Source organism: Oryzias latipes, chromosome 17, assembly GCF_053564925.1.
Source record: "Oryzias latipes strain Hd-rR chromosome 17, Olatipes_Hd-rR_3.1".
NCBI lineage: Eukaryota > Metazoa > Chordata > Actinopteri > Beloniformes > Adrianichthyidae > Oryzias > Oryzias latipes.
In genome coordinates this window covers 17,570,004-17,587,810 of record NC_136253.1, presented here as the reverse complement: position 1 = coordinate 17,587,810, position 17,807 = coordinate 17,570,004, and the positions used below count along the sequence as shown (strand labels likewise).

At 39.2% G+C, this 17,807-nt stretch overlaps 1 protein-coding gene across 1 annotated transcript; it reads right to left on the bottom strand.

Annotated features, from left to right (window-relative positions):
- Window positions 1-2,986: 2,986 nt before the first annotated feature.
- Window positions 2,987-14,670, bottom strand: LOC101164095 (tissue factor). Its single transcript, XM_004078886.5, has 7 exons — window positions 14,488-14,670; window positions 13,785-13,899; window positions 11,295-11,384; window positions 10,189-10,289; window positions 9,556-9,734; window positions 4,905-5,070; window positions 2,987-4,460 (listed from the first exon to the last, which is right to left on the bottom strand). Exons 1-7 carry the CDS (start codon window positions 14,552-14,554, stop codon window positions 4,318-4,320), a joined length of 861 nt encoding a protein of 286 aa, XP_004078934.1. The 5' UTR covers window positions 14,555-14,670; the 3' UTR covers window positions 2,987-4,317.
- Between the last annotated feature and the right edge of the window lie 3,137 nt (window positions 14,671-17,807).

The following is a 17,807-nucleotide window of genomic DNA, read 5'->3' as shown; positions in this document are numbered from 1 at the left end:
CTAAAGCTTCAGGCTGGAATGATGTCCTGTTCTATTCCTTTTGTTCTGTAAATGTGTTTATTCGTCATTCTGTGTCCCTTCTGGGTCCTCATCTCCTCTCTCCATCATTTATTAGGAATTATTTTAACTGCTGTCTCTGATGCTGCAGTCCAACAAATGACTGCTCACAAAAATACACACCCTCTGGTATAGACTCATAATGTTATCTGCCACATCTTTACACAAATGTTAATGTCTTCTTTATAGGTGCTTCTGAGACTTTGAGGAGTTGGAATTTTTCAGCATCCCTGCAAGGTGGATTGGAAGACATGCACACTTGGTGGAAAAAAGCCTTGCTTTACACCGCTAATGAATTTGGTATCCCAACAAATTAACAGAGTAAGTGAAATATTTTCTGGAAAATCTGTACCAGAGACAAAACACAACAGTTTGAGTCTTTCACACTGGAACAACCCACAGACCCTGTTGGAAATTGGCAGAAATGTTGATAAATGTTGCACCTTTGTGCTGTTTTGCTTTGTACAGCACCCTCAAGGGAGAAGCAGATTAAACCCTACATTAACCCTTGTGCTATCTTAGATGACCCCACCCTGACATTGACGTGTTCTCCCTACCATGACAAAGGTGGATAAAGGTGGAAAGATTTCATGTAATCTATGGACATGAGTGACGTTAACAAATCGTTGAAGAAAAAAGGTCGAACGCACTGTCTAGTGGGTCTAGATGACCCAACTCCCAATGTTAAAGTGCCTAGGATAGCACAAGGGTTAAAAAAATAAAATACAGATTAATGGTTGCAAATCAGGAAACCACATCACCCAAAGCAAGCTCTGTTGATGACAGAGAAAAATGCCTGAAAACCCAAGTCCAGCAGTTTCTTCTCATTCTCTCTACAGCCTGTTCATCCACAAGATAAAAAAAAAGCTGACTTAAACTAAGAAAAGAATTGACTGATCAGCTGCTAAATGATCCAGGCCAGCTGGAGGCAGCGATCCCTGTACTCTGTGTTCACCATAAAGGAGTTACAACCCAATGGCACAGAAAAGAACTCAAGAAACCTTATCGACTCCAATTTCTACTTCAAATTTAGCCAGGAAAAAAAATCACATTCAATCAATTTTAAATTTTGCATATTTTCATAAAAAGAAAGAAAAGACAGAGGTCTCAATACAACAAGCATTAAATAGCTAGATATATTGCCCCATCTGCAGCTGGTTTCAGACCAGCATCTGCACAAGCATTAAAATTAACATTCACACACAAAATGAAAAACTTCAATTTTTCATAAATGTGGCTGCCTCATGTTGATCTCATCCCTGTTTATACAGGACATGCATAAAGTAAGAAGTATTCTGGTTTGTTCAAAAGCAGTTTTGGAGCCTTCACTAATACTTGCATGCTCTGATTAGACAGAAGAATGTTTCGCATGGATCCTGACAAACTGCACTTATAATAGAAATACATTACGGTAGTTGGTATTTCAAGATTTATGTCCCCAAGATTAGAGTTTCCTCTTTCAGTGGCATCTCCAAAATATTCCAGACTTTTATTGTGCTTTTTCATTGACTGGAAAGGCTCCTCCAAACTTTCCTTTTGAGAGACTTTGACCCTCTAGGACAACCCATTGTAGTGGTTGAAAAATTGTCACTCTTCAGTCAATCTCAGTCTGTCTGGACCAGGGGTCCCAAAATCCAGGCCTCGAGGGCCGGCTTACTGCTGGTTCTCCAGAAACCCTGCCTTATTTTCTGTTGATTACCTGGATCAGGTGTGTTTAGTCAACAAGGCGCTTCAATGGCAGGTTGGTTGGAAAACAAGTAGGACACTGGCCCTCTAGGCCTGGATTTGGGGACCCCTGGTCTAAAACAGCCTGCAGTACCTTGTTCTACAAGGGTTGAGGAAACTGTTGTCTTGTTATCCACTCCGCATCCGTCTAGAAAGTTCCTCATTCCATGAAACATTGCTTCTAGCTTAGCAATGGTAGCAGGGAAAACTCCAAACAGTGCTGCAACTTGGTTCTGTAGAACACTAATGTCAGTTGGCCTATTAAGCCTCGTTTCCACTAAGTGGCATGGTACGGTAATGTTCAGTTTGGTCAGGTATTTTGAGTGTCTCCATTATGAAATGGACCCATTACCCTTACCAAATCGTACCCTTTTTGGGCCCACAGAATGTGTAGGTGCAAAGAATGGATCGGTTAGGGCGGAGCAACCGTCGTCACATGATGAAACCCGTTGATTGGTGGAAGATCATTATGACGATCCAAGAAAGCGGCTGTATTCCTCGTCACCCCCCACAATCTTCTCTCAAACGACAGTACAGTGATCCCTCACTACAACGCGGTTAACTTTTCACGGCTTCGCTACTTCACGGATTTGCATTGTGTTCTGCATTCTGATTGGCTAAAAAGTCCCTCTGCTTCTTCTCTACCTGTGCGTCAATAACGTTGCAGTTTACACGTACGTGCAAATCATCTTGTAATTTCGAGTTACTCTAAAAGTATAGTAAAAAGAGCGACAACAACTGCCTATCACTGTCTTCTTCTCCCGAACAAACACACCTGCACCGCGGGCTTCAAAAGGAGAAAGCACTGCAGAGCGGAGTCAGGATGAAGCAGCTCAGTCTGAAGAGCAGTGAAATACACCTGAGTCACTATTTGTCCCACTGTACTTTGTATTTTTTTCATGATCATTTTAAATTTTCTGCCGTTTAATCCAATTACTCGGGTCGCGGTGGGCGGGGCTAATCTCCGCAATTTGAAGCCTTCTGTCCACATTGATGATTAAAATTATTATTTGACAGTACAGTACAGAAGTTATTTGTTGAAAAAAACGTTTCTAAAGTACTTTGATTTGTGAAACAAATGCTTGAGCCTGTAAAATGGTTTGTTCTTTCTTTTCAATGTATAATAGAGTATTTAATTGTATAATAATTATTTAAAAAAAAGAGGTTTCTACTTCACGGATTTTGCCTATTCTTTATTCTATTCTTTTTGGAACGTAACCCCCGCGAAAAACAAGGGTTTACTGTAATTGACTTGTATATAAAGTACCAAAAGCCAAGCGGGAAAAAAAGAGCTGCTGGTTGACTTCCACTGTTGTTGTTGATAGCTTCATTTTTGCTGTAGTCGACCTACTATGACTCAAAGCTATGCAATTGGTCTGTACCCCGAATGCGCAGTGAATGTCTAACTTTGAGTGGAAACGCTCACCTGAATTGCCTGGACCATTCTAAGCTGGACAGTACTGCTCAGTGGAAACGAGGCTTTATGAACAGCACCCATTCAAATCAAAGGTTGCATTGTGAATCTTGAAGCATCTATGGTCCTTCAGGCACAATGTCCTGCATGTTTTCAGTGCTCAACACATCTGATTAAACTTATCATCAACCTTTGTGGGGACTTGACAATGACCGCCATTAAAGGCAGGTGTGTTTCAGCAGGTCAGGATACAAAACATGCAGGTCAGTCAGCCCCAAAGACTACAGTTGGGAACCTGGCAACTGCCATACTGCCTACTGAAACAATTCCCCAAGGTTACAAAAGGTCTTGACCTGTTTTAAGCTTCTAGTAGACCCAGGTGCTGCCAAAAGCTACCAGAAGCTCAAAGCAAGTCAATAGTAACAGTAAATTATGCTGCTTGCAGCTGGTAGAGAAAATATGGCAAATATTTCACATCTTCAACTTTGCTTTATATATCACACATGAAAGTTCCCTAAAAATGTGCCACATTTGTAAAAGAAAAATCCACATACTTCACAACATTTCTGGCCCATGGACATTGTTACAACAGAGGGATATTCCACCAAACACAAATTCTTGCAGTTTTTCTGGGATTGGATGTTTTCTCGTGAAACCATTTTTTAAATGTTTTGTTTTTTCAACCCCTGTTCCAACTATTTTGAGACGTGCAGCAGGCATCACATTTAATATCAATCCAACTAGTGGATAAAAGCTTATAAAAATAGAACCGTATTTTAAACAAAACGTCATCTCATTTTATATAAAAGTCCCTTAGCCTTTATTCTATGAAAAATTATGGATATCCCACCTTTTCCAGAATTGTGGTAGTTCTTACTTGAGCACATTTCTGTCCTAATGCCTTCCTTGCAGCTTTACTGTCTTTGAAGAGCTGGAGAAAAAAATCCACAAGAATAAAATAAAGATAACTTTAGCAAGTTTGTTGCAGTATAAAGGCCACCCAACGATGCTAAGCCCCTAATAGAGGACTGAATTTCAAGGCATCACATTTTTTCCTGAAACACAGGGAAGCAGTGAAGGGACTGTCTTCTATGTTAGAAAAAGAAAGATGACATCACACCCTAAACAGGTGCAGATAACTGAGTTGACTGGAGAGATTTGTTTCTGTTGGGATTTCTGCAGCACAGGGCGATCACTGTGACAAGGACGATGATGACGGTGATGATGAGGAAGACCACTCCAACCCAGGCTCCAACACTCAGTTCTAAAAGAGAAAGGATGAATCATAGTTACTGCAGTGCATCAGGGACTTATCCCAAACTACAACAGACCATATTATCTGAAAAAAGATCTTCATTCGTCTCATTTTCCAAGGCAAACCTCCACCTCTCAAGATGTCCCTCCACCTGCTCCCTTCTCTCACTACAGATAACAATGTCATCTGTCATTTCTAACCTCATCTCTCAGTCTGTCCATCACCACAGCAAGCGTGAAGTAGCTCAAAGCTGATCTTTGATCCTGATCCTCTTCAAGGTCTCACTTATTGAGATCTTTGCTACTTCCTGCCCTACTCCACCTCTACTCTTCAAATTTTCTACATGCTCTACAGGAGCTAGCAAAAGGCATGGAATGTGTTTGTTCTTCTGGAGTTCAACATTCTGTAGCAGTTTTAGATGTTGTCTGGCACTGTGTAATGTGCTGTGTGTACCTTGCAGGATGCCGCCGTCTCCCTCAGTGCACTGCTCCAAGCTCAAGGCTCCGTTTTGATTGGCTTTGGCTCTGGATGGGATATAGGCTGCCACCATGAAGCAGTAACTCTGGCCTGGATCCAGCCCTGAGATTTCTGCTGTGCTGGTGGGGGATTCGAAGTCTCTCTGTCAAGAATGACCAGTACATTACAGTAAAAAAACACAAAAGTTTCCTTTAGGAACTCAGTTATGAAGCATAAATTTGATTTTGAATATTCACCAAAGGTCTGTCTTTTGATTTGTTACATTTTTTAACTTTGCAAAGTTTTACCTTGATAGGGCAAACTATGCACTGCTTTTTAAAATTGTGAATAATAGCATTCATAGATGATACAAAGGGGGGAAAAACATACTGAAAATGGAATATGAAGTCAGTCTGCAAGAATCTTAGATCAATCATCACTTTTTAGATTAAATAATGTAAATAATTATTATTAAAACATTCAATTTTTGACTTTCTTGAGTCCACTGTCAGCAAAGACAAATGTTTTTCCCAAACAGATTCTTTGTTTTTGAACTGAACAAGGATATGTATTGTTTATTGGTTCCTTCCTCAGTATTTTACCTCACCTCAATACCTAAGGGTCAATTGTTTTATAATGTACTGATTTTCTATGCAACTGTCAGGGATTGGTAAGTAGAGATGTCCAGCTGTGTCAGGCGTCGGGGTCGTCCCCGCACACCTGCGTGATGATCCGGTCTCGCACACCTGTTCAACATCCAATCAGGGACCCTATTTAGTCCATCTGGCCCTCCAGCCATTGTCGGTTCGTCTGCCCTAATGAAGGACTCGCCGATCCAAGCCAAAGCCAAACTAAAGCCTACGCCAAAGCCCTCGCCAAGGCCAAAGCCGAAGTCTACGCTAAAACCTACGCCGAAACCCAAGCCAAATCCAAAGCCAAGCCAAGTCAAGCCAAAGCTAACGCCCACAGTCCACACCAAGCCAAGCCGACGCCCAAGCCAACGCCAAAGCCAACGTCCACTCCAAAGCCACCAGAACCGAAGCCACAAGAACCCAAGCCTCCAGATCAAAATTTCGCAAGAAACTCTGAATCCTCCTCCAAAGAACAAAAACCCAAAAGAACCAAGACCAACACCAAAAATCCAACGCCCAACATCATCTGTTTCATCCTACAATAAAACTCACTAAATCAAACCAAGTCCTCGTCTGCCTTTTTGGGTCCAGCAACTCCAAACCTAACAAGCTGGACACCTCTTTCTCGACACAGCATCAATAAGTTCATCCGAGTCACCAGCCTCAGAAATGGCAGGTTAACAGCAGCTCAGATTAGAGGGCAGGTCAATGGCACACAGAGTTCTAGCAGCAGACACATCTCTACAACAACTGTTAAGAGGAGACTGTGTGAATCAGGCCTTCATGGCAGAATATCTGCTAGGAAACCACTGCTAAAGAAAGGCAACAAGCAGAAGAGACTTGTTTGGGCTAAAGAACACAAAGAATGGACATTAGACCAGTGGAAATCTGTGCTTTGGTCTGATGAGTCCAAATTGGAGATTTTTGGTTCCAACCACCGTGTCTTTGTGTGACGCAGAAAGACGGAACGGATGGACTCTACATGCCTGGTTCCCACCATGAAGCATGGAGGAGGAGGTGTGATGGTGTGGGGGTGCTTTGCTGGTGACACTGTTGAGGATTTATTCCAAATTGAAGGCACACTTAACCAGCATGGCTACCACAGCATCTTGCAGCGGCATGCTATTCCATCTGCTTTGCGTTTAGTTGGACCATCATTTATTTTTCAACCGGACAATGACCCCAAACACATCTCCAGGCTGTGTGAGGGCTATTTGACCAAGAAGGAGAGTGATGGGGTGCTGCACCAGATGACCTGGCCTCCAGAGTCACTGGACCTGAACCCAATGGAGATGGATTGGGGGGAGCTGGACCGCAGTGTGAAAGTAAAGCGGCCAACAAGTGCTAAGCATCTCTGGGAATCCTTCAAGACTGTTGGAAGACCGTTTCAGGTTCACCTCTTGAATCTCATCAAGAGAATGCCAAGAGTGTGCAAAGCAGTAATCAAAGCAAAAGGTGGCTACTATGAAGAACCTAGAATATGACATATTTACAGTTCACACTTTTCTGTTATGTATATAATTCCTCATGTGTTAATTCACGGTTTTGATGCCTTCAGTGTGAATCTACAATTTTTATAGTCATGAAAATAAAGAAAACTCTTTAAATGAGAAGATGTGTCCAAACGTTTGGCTTGTACTGTACATATATTGCCAATACAACTATCCAACATATTTGCCATGTGAAATTGTTGTCAAACCATTATCCAGATCAAATGAAAATAATTACACACCTTTATTCAAACATTTCACAAAAAGACAAACATCGACTGAGCTTTAAAATCTTCTTGAAGTCTTTTGACAGCATGTATGCTCAGATGTGTTAATAACAAACAACCAGCAGATATCACTATTTCTAACAGAAATAATCCAAGGGTGTCGATCTCAGCCCAGTTGTGTCAAAGTTGGTCAGTGCTTCACATTACTTCTTACAGTGGAGAACTGTTCCAAGTGCCATAGAGAGGAGCCTTTACTTACACTGTTTGGATGACATTGGTGTTTTTCCTCACCAACCTCACTGTAAAACTTCCCTTTCCCTGCCTTTTCCAAAGAAGTGATGTCATTATTGCTCTGGCTAACTTGCTAATATTTCTTTCTTACAACAAGTCGTTTGGGGTGTTTCTGTTCGTGTTTTTAATGTCTTTTCCGACCCTAACAAGTCTGGTTCTGCTGGAGGTTTCTTTCCAATCACTCATAAACAGGGAGTCATTCCTCTCAATATAATTTTAATATTATTACAGGGACTACGTTTTATATTTTTATGTTATCTATTGGTGACGTCAGGCTAGTTAAATCTGGGATAGTCCTATGGGCTTTGTTCAAATGGGTGTATAATGTAAATACTTTTACAACTACGTAGTTTGTGTTTCTTGAACTGAAAAGGACCAAACTGCCTGGAAAAATCAACTCCTCAAACAGTTACCCCAGTAAAATGTAATACTTTCTCTGATCAGTGTTAAAAATTATTCACTCAAGAACTGTAGTAGTTTGTTTCTTGCTTATCAGCAGGAGGCAAAACAGGGTGGAAATGGCATTTACAACTCCTTACCATGTGGGTTTACCCAAAAGACATTTTCAATTTCTTTTGTGCTTTAGGCTTCTTTGGTGAATCAACACTATTAATGGCTGCAATTAGCAATCAGAATATTTTTAGAAAAATGTGAAGAAGAGCAAAACTGTTCGTGTGTCAATCTGAACCTTGAGATATTCACTTTTAAACAAAAACTGGGTCCTTTTATTTAATTGCAGTTATTCCATGTAGGGTCACATGGACACTGGATCTTATCCGAACTATGTAGGGCAAGGGAGGGGTACTCCCTGGACAGGTCACCAGACATCACAGGGCCACACAACAAAAGAGAACGACACTCACTAACACACTCACATTCAGACCTAAAGGTCAGTTGTTATTTTTAAGGTACTGATTAATCCATTTGACATGTTGTTGGACAATGGGAGGAACCTGGAGTATCTAGAGAAAAGCCACGCATGAACAGAAAGAGCATGATTTTATGTTGATCTGTCTAATGTGTGACACACAACAGCAGTATAAATGGACACACTACTGTCTTGTTTACCTTTAAAAATAGGATTTTCATTGAGGTGCCTCTGAGCTGTCTAAACTCAGGAATCAATATCTACGCTAAATAAAGGACATTTGCTGTTTTCATGAAAATCAGGCTAATAACTGTCCGACTTTACTGCAGAATCTTGTCCACCGTTATCTGTCTCCAAATGTCCCTCAAATGTTTCAACTATTTCAACTTTCGCCTTTCAGTGCACTCAAACCAATCCCAAATTGACATCTTAGTTACACTGTTGAATATAGTGCACAGAGAGGTGTAAAAAATTAGCCTCAGACATGGAAAGGAATGGCACTGAAGAAGGGGTTAATGTTTGCTAAAATATCTGTCTTTTATGGATTTTAATGCATTTTGATCAGAGAAGACGAGTTGTAAAGGATGTGTGTTTCTGTAGGTTGTTAGTTAACACTTTTAATAACACAAATCACAAAATATAGTCTAAGATTGTAAATAATTAGGCCCAGGTGATTATTTTGCTGATCTATACTGATCTGAGCATCCTTTTTGCTTAAAGACCCACGCTGATGAAAATCTGTTTTTTTGTTGTTTTTTTAACATGTTCTTGTCACATTTTTCTGATCATCCATAAAAAAAAAATAAGTAAAAAATGCATTTCTCTGTATTTCTTTATTTTAAGTGCTGTGAATCAGGGTTGTGGAAAATACACTGGACAGGCCACAAGGTCCCTGCTCTGCTCTGCAACTAGGAGGGAGATGGGGGGGGCGAGATTGCTCCACCTCAATTTAGAAGTGAATTCCTAACAATCTCCTTCTGCTATGCAGAAACTAAGTCCTAAAAATACTGTTGTTTTTGTGGGGGGTTTTGGCTAAAAATGAAAAAATTATTATTGAAAGACCACTGGGAACACTTTTACAATAGATAAAAAGTTTAGAGTGGGTCTTCATAATTTGTACTATACCAAAAGTTACTGTACCTTTCTGGTGTTTCCAGACTTGTAATAGCTGATCTTGTACTTGAGATCCTTTTTGAGAATGTCTCTGATGCTGAGCTGCTGATTTTTCTGATGGATGGCTGTCAGCGGATCTGTGATGTTCACGCAGACCGTGGTCTCATTCAGCTGCGTCACAGAGAACTCCACAGCACTGATGTTACCTGCAGGGGCCAATCACATGTGCCCAATGGAACCAAAGCAGCTGCGTCAGTGTAAAGGCAACCAGCAAAGAAGGAAAGATCACTTTTTCCAATTAATGATTTGCAAGACAAATAATGAATGGAATTGCAGCAATTTGACAGAACTTAACAACAGTAAGCATTTCCCTGCAGTTTATGGCTGTTTCCCTGGCACTAAGAAGCAGCTTTAGCCCAGTTTAGGAATTCAGAGCTTGTGTTAAGTGAAAAACTCAGCCTTTAGTGAATGCCTCCTTAATCCCACGACCATCAAGAGTGGAAATGAGGATTTAAAGTCAACTGCTTTGTCATACAAAAAAATGTTTCTTTTATTTGTTGCCATATAAATGACTGCTGCTAGACATTTTGTTTCTGTTCATTTGAAAAAAACCTAACATCCAAAAGTTGATGAATTTCTAAAGAAACATCGATGTCTTACTTTCGCTGAAAGGGTTAAATTTAGGGGAATAAGTGTGAGGTAAATTTTCCACGTCGTAGTCGGCCTCCAGATGCTCCGTCTGGATATCAGCGATGTAATTCCTGTTTAAAAAAAAAAAAAAGAACCATTGAAAAGACTTTCAAACAAGTTTTTATAAATTTGAATAGTTTTTCATTCAAATTTTTGTTCCAAACCCTATTTTTCTTCTTATAAAAAATCTGTTTTAACAACAACTCCTTCCACTTTCGGCTTCTCCCATCAGGGGTCGCCACAGCGAACAAGTCGCATGGTAAGGTTGGCATTGTTTTACGCCGGATGCCCTTCCTGACGCAACCTTCTCAAACCGGGCTTGGAACCGGCAGAGGTAGAGAAGGGAACAGGGAGCAGCCCGGAGTCGAATCCTGGTTTCACAGACGGAAGGCGCCGCAAACCAGCATGAGCTAAACCGCCTCCCTGTTTTAACAACAACAACGGATTTAAACTAAACAAAGTTAGAATTGAATTAATTAAAAAAAAAATCTTAGATTAACTACAATCAAAGAACATATAATTGTGAGGCCAGAGCAGGTTTAATATATTAAAGAATTTGATAAAATAAGAAAAGTAAGTTGTTCTTTTGGCTAAAATGAATTGCATTTATATGTAGATAAAAAGTCGGCAGCTATTTTTAAAGACTGTTTCCATTGATTTACTATTAAGATCCCATACAGGCCAAGAGAAAGTTTCAATTATTACAGAAAAAAATGCTTTTGACAAAGATCTTAGCTGCTGTTCATGTAATTTCAGATGTATTGTCATTTTAAGAGACTTCTTTTTTAGTGCAAAACCAAATTAAGGATTTTTTTTAATTTAGCAGCTTTGTCGTAAGAGCGAAAATGAAGAGCAAACTTAAAAAACTGTTGTTCCCTATTTATCCGCTCAACAGTCAAATCAGAAGCTCAAAATTAGAGGCTAACTTCAGCCTTGTCTCTGAATCACTTTTCTCCAAGAAAAAGGCCTTTTTGTCGGACACACCACAAATATTTTACTGCTTTTATCATCCAGAATCAAAAGAATGCACGACTGGAAGAAATGTGAAAAAAGTTATAAAAAGTAAATGTTCTTACATGTCATAAGGTATGAGATGTTCAGTCAGATCACATTTTGTATCTGATATTCTGATGCAGTCAGGACTCTCAGTCCAGTCATCCCCATCTCTGCAATAAAAGCAAAACATTGACCACAACCAACACTTACATCCTGACTCGAGTAGAGAAACAGTTTTTTTTTTACTAAGTAAAGTTAAAAACAAAAAAATGCAACATCTTTTTGGGTTCATGTAACATAAAAACTCAGGAGATTTAACAGATTTATTTAAATCTAAACACACAAAATCCATGCTTTTTCACTTTCCTTAACAAAGCTGTAAAAAAAACGTGAAAGAAAATGCCTACAAAGACAGATTTAAAAAAAAATAGAAACTTGTTCTTGTGTTTCTCTGGTTCCCTTGGAGACACTCTAAAAACTTGCAAACCTTTAAGCAGCATTAGATCATGTCAGCTTTTGTCATGTATCCTGTCCCCAATTTTTTTGCACAAATGTCTCAACACGTGACTAAATATTTTATTCCTGACCAAGTCCTTGTGGGCTTTGTGCCTTCATTTATTTTTTCTGTTTTCTTCTAAAGTTTGGGATTAGGAGTTGAATTTCTTTGCCTGAATTTCGATTGTTAACCCATTGTTTTGACATGGTCTTAGCTTAATATAACATTTTTTTTGTATTTATTCATTTGAATTTGTCCTTACATGTTTGATCTCTGTTAATAAACACAAAATCGAATTGATCTCAATTTTGGGGGATTTTTGCAATAGAAATGACCAAATTCACTATTTGAAATTTTTTTGTAGTTTCAGGTTTATTGTGGCAATTGATGTAAAAAATGAAAATCTCACTCATTCTTATATCTATTGTTAAGGCATGCGCAGTGGTCTTTTAATTAAGATTATGTTGTTTTTAGCCAGAAAAAAACTGAATTGTTTTTCTAGGACATAGTTTATGCAGAGCAGGAGTAGTTCATTAGAACTTTGCCTTTGAGTTTTGGGCTGTCGACACAAAGTAACCTTGTCCACATTTCCCATCATCCCTTTGTTTTCAGTCTCTCCTGCTAGCTTGCAGCCACCCACAGTCCCAACCTAGTTTTACCGGGGCAACAAAAATGGCGAGCATTATTGGAGCTATCCAGCAAAATTTGAGCCAGATCTCAGCTCAGAAGAGGAAAACAAAGAATTTCATGGATTTATTTGATTTTTTATCAATGTGGATGGATCAGAATGGAGTGGAGCGGGAACCTGTGGTCTGTTGGATGTAGCACCTACAGTATATCCCAGCTACAAGCTATTTCAACGGCATTTTTTAATCTGTTCTTTATTCCCAATGATTGACTAAAGAAATACTCAGAAACACAATTTTGAGCTCCATTTTCTTTATATGAGTCCTAAATTATTGGAAAAATACATTTAAAAAAACCAAAACACGATTTTTAATGGACTGGGTCTTTAAAAAAAAGAAACTGGGGTTTTCTACAAAAATGCATATCAGGCATTGACACAAAAAACTGTTTCAGGGCAAAAGCTAAATTAGTAAAAAGCACTTGAAAAGGCTCTGTAATTATTGTAGTTAAGTACAAAAGTTATTTTTATTTTATTTATTTTTAAATTGTATTATTTATGGGTTTTAAGTGTCCCTCCAAGGACACAATCATTTTTAACTTCGTGCCGCTTTTGTCCATCAACTTCAGGAGACATCTTTGAGTTAGAAAAGTTAGAAAAAGCTGGACTGCCAGCCAAAATCCTCGGTTAATCCATCTGTTGTAAATGAAAGAAGTTTAGCAGAAGCACTGCACACACAGAGCAACCACCATCATTGGGCCCCCCACCACCCCTCTTAAGGTCTGCTCTCTTTGATGTAAAGCAATATTAACAGAAGAAACAGCAGGATGCTAATCAGATGCTTTGCACCAACTCTAAGGCTTAAAAAAAATTTTTTAGAATAAGCTCAAAGCACATCTTCCCATAGTTTCTGTTCAGATGCAAAGTTCTTAAAGAATGTAATTGCATCTACATGCACCGATTTTACAAAAATGCATTTTTCACCAACATGCCGGTAGTCATGTTTACATTTGACAGTAAAAGTGGAAATGCATCATAATGTTAGAAAATGTTTGACTTCACCTTTTTGCATTTTTAATTCAATTAAATCTGCGAGAGCAGGCAAATCTTATTTGACACAGGACGTATTTTATTTTGATAGGAACTTGTATGTGCTGTTGTCATAAATATAATTTCCTGCTGTCCCTTGGTTGCAGTATGAAACTAGCCAAGTGGTTCTTTTAGTATTAAAGGTTGCAGACTCCCAAGCTAATCCAAGTCCCTTCAATTTTATTAAATGAAAGCAGATAAGTCAAAATGATCTACAAGATCCCATATTTCAACTGTGCAAGAAAGGTGCTTTGAAATCAAGTTCTGCCTAAAGTCTAGCATAACTCAGTGGAAAAACTCAGTAGAAGGCAAAGTCTAGTGGCCATTTAGTATAATGTATGGATGTGGGTGTAAACTCACGTTGCGTACTGGACAGTGAAGCTGTAGCTTGATGGTTTTGCAGTCCAGGTGAGAACTGTTGTAAAGTCCAGAGACATCCACCTCACATTTTCTGCTTTGGGAACCGAGTTGTCATCTGTGGAGTGACATTACACAGCTCGGCTGTCATGAATAAACTTCCAGTAATGTTTTTTTCTTTTTACTGAGACAATGAATGAAGCAACACACCCTAATATGAACCATGCGTCAATAAAACAGAACTCTTACTCACAGATGAGCCCTAATCAAAGTCATACTTTGGCAATTTGCAGAAGAGGAAGTAAAGGAAGGACAAGCAAAAAAAATACAAAACAATCTTGGGTAAAACTTTCTGCAATAATACACAGATCTTCAGTTTGCATTTTTGAAGTTTAAAGACATATTTTGAAACAGTTTTTGCTCGCGAGTTTCTGCAAATGTTACCAAATGCCTGGAAAAAGGAATGCATCAAAATTGAGCAACACTAACGTGATTCATCCCCTTTGCTCTCACGGCTGACCCAGTCAAAATGTGTTCGATTGAGATTTTCTTTAGTTTATGTTCTTGATTTTTCCATGTCTTTGTACAATATCATAGAGTTCACTGAATGCTTCTCAGTATTTATCTGTCACCTGGATGTAAATCTGTGCGGATTTAGAAAATGAAAACAAGGCGTCCAGTTGTCTGTGCCGTGCCACGGGTTTACCTGCAGTGGTGATGCTAAAAGCAGACATCCAGACTCCAACCCAAAGCAGAGTTTCCACAGATGCCATGATGGATCCCAACTCAGAAGCTCTGTATCTACAGATCCCCAGCCTCAGACTTCCCTCGTTCTGTTCGGGCAGCTAAGTACCGTTTCTTTCAGCCAAACTGTGAGAGAGGGAGCTGTTTGTGTGTGAAGGGGAGGAGGGGGAGTGGCAGGGGGACCATTCAGGGTTCTGCTTCGCCTCACTTGCTGATTCTTCCCACATGTTTGCCCACATATGGGGGGTCTTTCTGAAGTCCTCCCCCCATATCAAGGCATGCGCCGACACCACAAATATCCCCAGGCTGACAGGTTTTTTTGGGCAAAAGTCTCACATTTAAAAGGATTTTTAACCATTTTTTCTTTGTGGGATGGAACAGGAGAGCTTAAGATGTTTTGACAAGCAAGCGGTGGAAGTCCTTGTTGCTATGACAACTAGCTGGTTTTGTCTAAGTGACCAAGTTCGAGCTTTAAACTGATTTATTTTGCCAGGAAAGTTTTTTTGTTGGCAAACGACAACATTTTAGCTTTTGTTTAAAAAGAACAAACCTCACTGTATTTAAAATTTTTATTATCACAAAAAAAGAAGATGTTCTCTTTGTTAGGATTATAAAGAGAAAGTCTAGCCTGTCAGAAAAAAACAAAAAAACTGGAGGGAAGTTCAAGTAACTCTGTTGGAACAATAAAATCAGCTGTTAAGCACCAAATATCTCTTTTTCAGATTTATATTAAAGAAGCAATGACAAATTGTTTGCCAACGAACACAGATACGCATTCCAGATGAAAAACACAAAGTCAGAGTAAGAAAGATTAGAGAAACCTGCTTTATCTTTTTGGCTTTGAATCAACTGCATACTTTTTTTTTTTTTCTATTACTTTTTTTTAGGGCAGTCAGTTGGAAGTTGGTTAGATGTCGAGATTTTGAGGAGTTTCTGCTTGAAAACATATCAAAACATCTTCACAGTCTTGTCCTGTCTTGTCCTGGACCTCACTTTTGCTTTTTAGTTTCCTTACCTGCAAAGTTTCAATTCTCCTTTGTGTTAACTGTAACCATGAAGCCTACAAATTATTTAATGTCACGTTATGGCTTAATATTAAAGATATAATCCGGGTGCAAACAAAAAGACAAATAAAACAAAGATAATATCAACTGTATCCTTAGGCTTTTGGACATTGGCCTTTGGGAACTTAACTTGCCATCTGCACTTAAAGCCTTGTGGGATGGAAGTTCAGGGAAAGAAGCCAAGGAATGCAAGGCTGAAGAAAGCAAACTAAAAGTCATCCCAGCTGAATCAAAGAATCCTTCCCCATGATTTGGAAATCTCTGAATACTTCTTTAATAAACATCTGGAATCTCTTGAGGCAGATCTGTTTGAGTAGCGAACTGTGGGAACTCTTGATGTTTTTTCTTGTAAGCCGGCCTGCATACCAGGCCAGGGAAGCCATTTATGAGAATGCCTTGATGGAGAAGTACTATTAGCATGTCCACTGGATAACAGGAAAGGCCGCCATAAGCCAAAAAAATACAAACATGAAAACATTAGTTAGTATGCTGAAGAAAAGGAGGAGTGAGTTTGCTTAGTCAAATGCCCCACACCGCAAACCAGGATATTTATTTAGAAAAAACAGATGAACTCAAATCCAAAATACTTCAGACTTCTTGCTGTCCAAGACAGAAAACAAGTTGGTAACAAGTTGGTAACCCCGGTCCTTTTTTTCTGTAGAAAATGAAATCCATTTGGAAAGTGGATAATCCCTGAGCGAGACACAAGAGTTCAATACGCACAAACATGTTTCCCACACAAAAAACACTGGTATCCCCACAGTGGGACACTATTTACATCATATACTCAAACACTAAGGGCAGCCAAAAATAACATCAGTTTAAATAAAAAAATGAACATCCCTTAAATGTGTTTTTAAAATTTCCCTCACCTTTAAAATGAGAAATGAAAAAAGAAAAAAAAAGACAAAAACCCCCATGGCTTTTTGTGATGGAAAAACTGAGCTGTTTGCAGAGACTTATGTATGTTTTTTTTAATGGTAAACCAAAAGACAGGCTTTGTCAGTACAATAAACACATGAACATGCTGTTTCAAAAAGTTGTAAACTGTATTTATAGAGGAGGAAGCCAGGAAATTCAAACAAAATTGGTTCAGAATTATGTCAAATCAGCTCACACATTAATAAAAGTTGTTAAGACCCCACAAAAGGGTTCCAAAGCATAACAGAATGTGAAGAAAATGTTTCATCTTTCTGTGAAAATAGGAAAGAGGAAATTAGGATTTCAAATACGCAATGACCAAGTTGCGTCAATGACTGGTTTTAGTGGGTCGGCTGACGTGGCGACCCAAGGCGCTGAAAACTCAACTCTACACTGAAAATGTTCTAATTCCTGTTTATTTTGTGTAAGCAACAAGGTTGCACAGCTGTAAACAGAAAACCAGTTTCCTCTTGAGGGCAGAACAACTTAATTGCCTATTAATCTGCAGCGCGCTCTAGACAGCCAAGTGCACTTAGGAGGACTTTCCATTGGGTTTTATAGTAGAGAGGGATGTGGTAGAAAGCACACTGTAAAAGCTCACAACAATGATGTGTATGCTGCCTGATGAAACACAGATTGCAAGTGACAGCTTGCAAATTCCTTATGGTCCGCTTCATGGGAAAGATGACTGGACTGACTCATCAGCTCATAAATTCATAAAGAACCCAGTCAGTTTGTAAAACTTCCTGGTGATTTCTCTTCAGCACATGACTCACTAGTAAAGCATGAACACAGAGCAGTCCACAGTTGTGGTTTGGTTTGTCTATAACACTTTGAGGAACTACACAACATGTGCTGACCTCTGGTCTACGACATTCAGAACATGTGTATCGCAGCAACACAGTAACCTGACCCCAAGAGGTCGATGTCTGTTAACACAAGTGTAATAACAGCCCCTGATACACAGCCTCTCACATCTGTTCCATCTCTGTAGAGGTAGGGTCTTCACAAAAAGTGGAAATAAAAGCTGATGAGGAGTATTGAAAAACAGGCCAAATTTAGTGCTGGAAACATTTAGGTTCAAGGCATTTTAATGTCTTTGTGGACATTGATAAAGAGCTGTTGTTTAGGATGAGAAACAATAGTTTCTTCCATCCATCTGCCTCTTTTTTTCAGTATTCCCGTTGTTTAAGCATTGATTTACCAGTTATTTAGCAATTCATCTTTGTAAACTTGTGTGTGGTCCTGTGATGGACTAGCAAGCCTTCAAGGGTGTACCCCGCCTTCACCCATCAGT

What these genes read in the sequence shown, in the direction of transcription:
- LOC101164095 (XM_004078886.5), bottom strand. Translation starts at nt 14,554, where the DNA reads ATGGCATCTGTGGAAACTCTGCTTTGGGTTGGAGTCTGGATGTCTGCT. An exon ending in TTCACTGTCCAGTACGCAAC is followed by an intron (nt 11,385 to 13,784) that starts GTGAGTTTACAC and finishes CTTTTATTGCAG; the next exon opens with AGATGGGGATGACTGGACTG. An exon ending in CATCTCATACCTTATGACAT is followed by an intron (nt 10,290 to 11,294) that starts GTAAGAACATTT and finishes TTTTTTAAACAG; the next exon opens with GAATTACATCGCTGATATCC.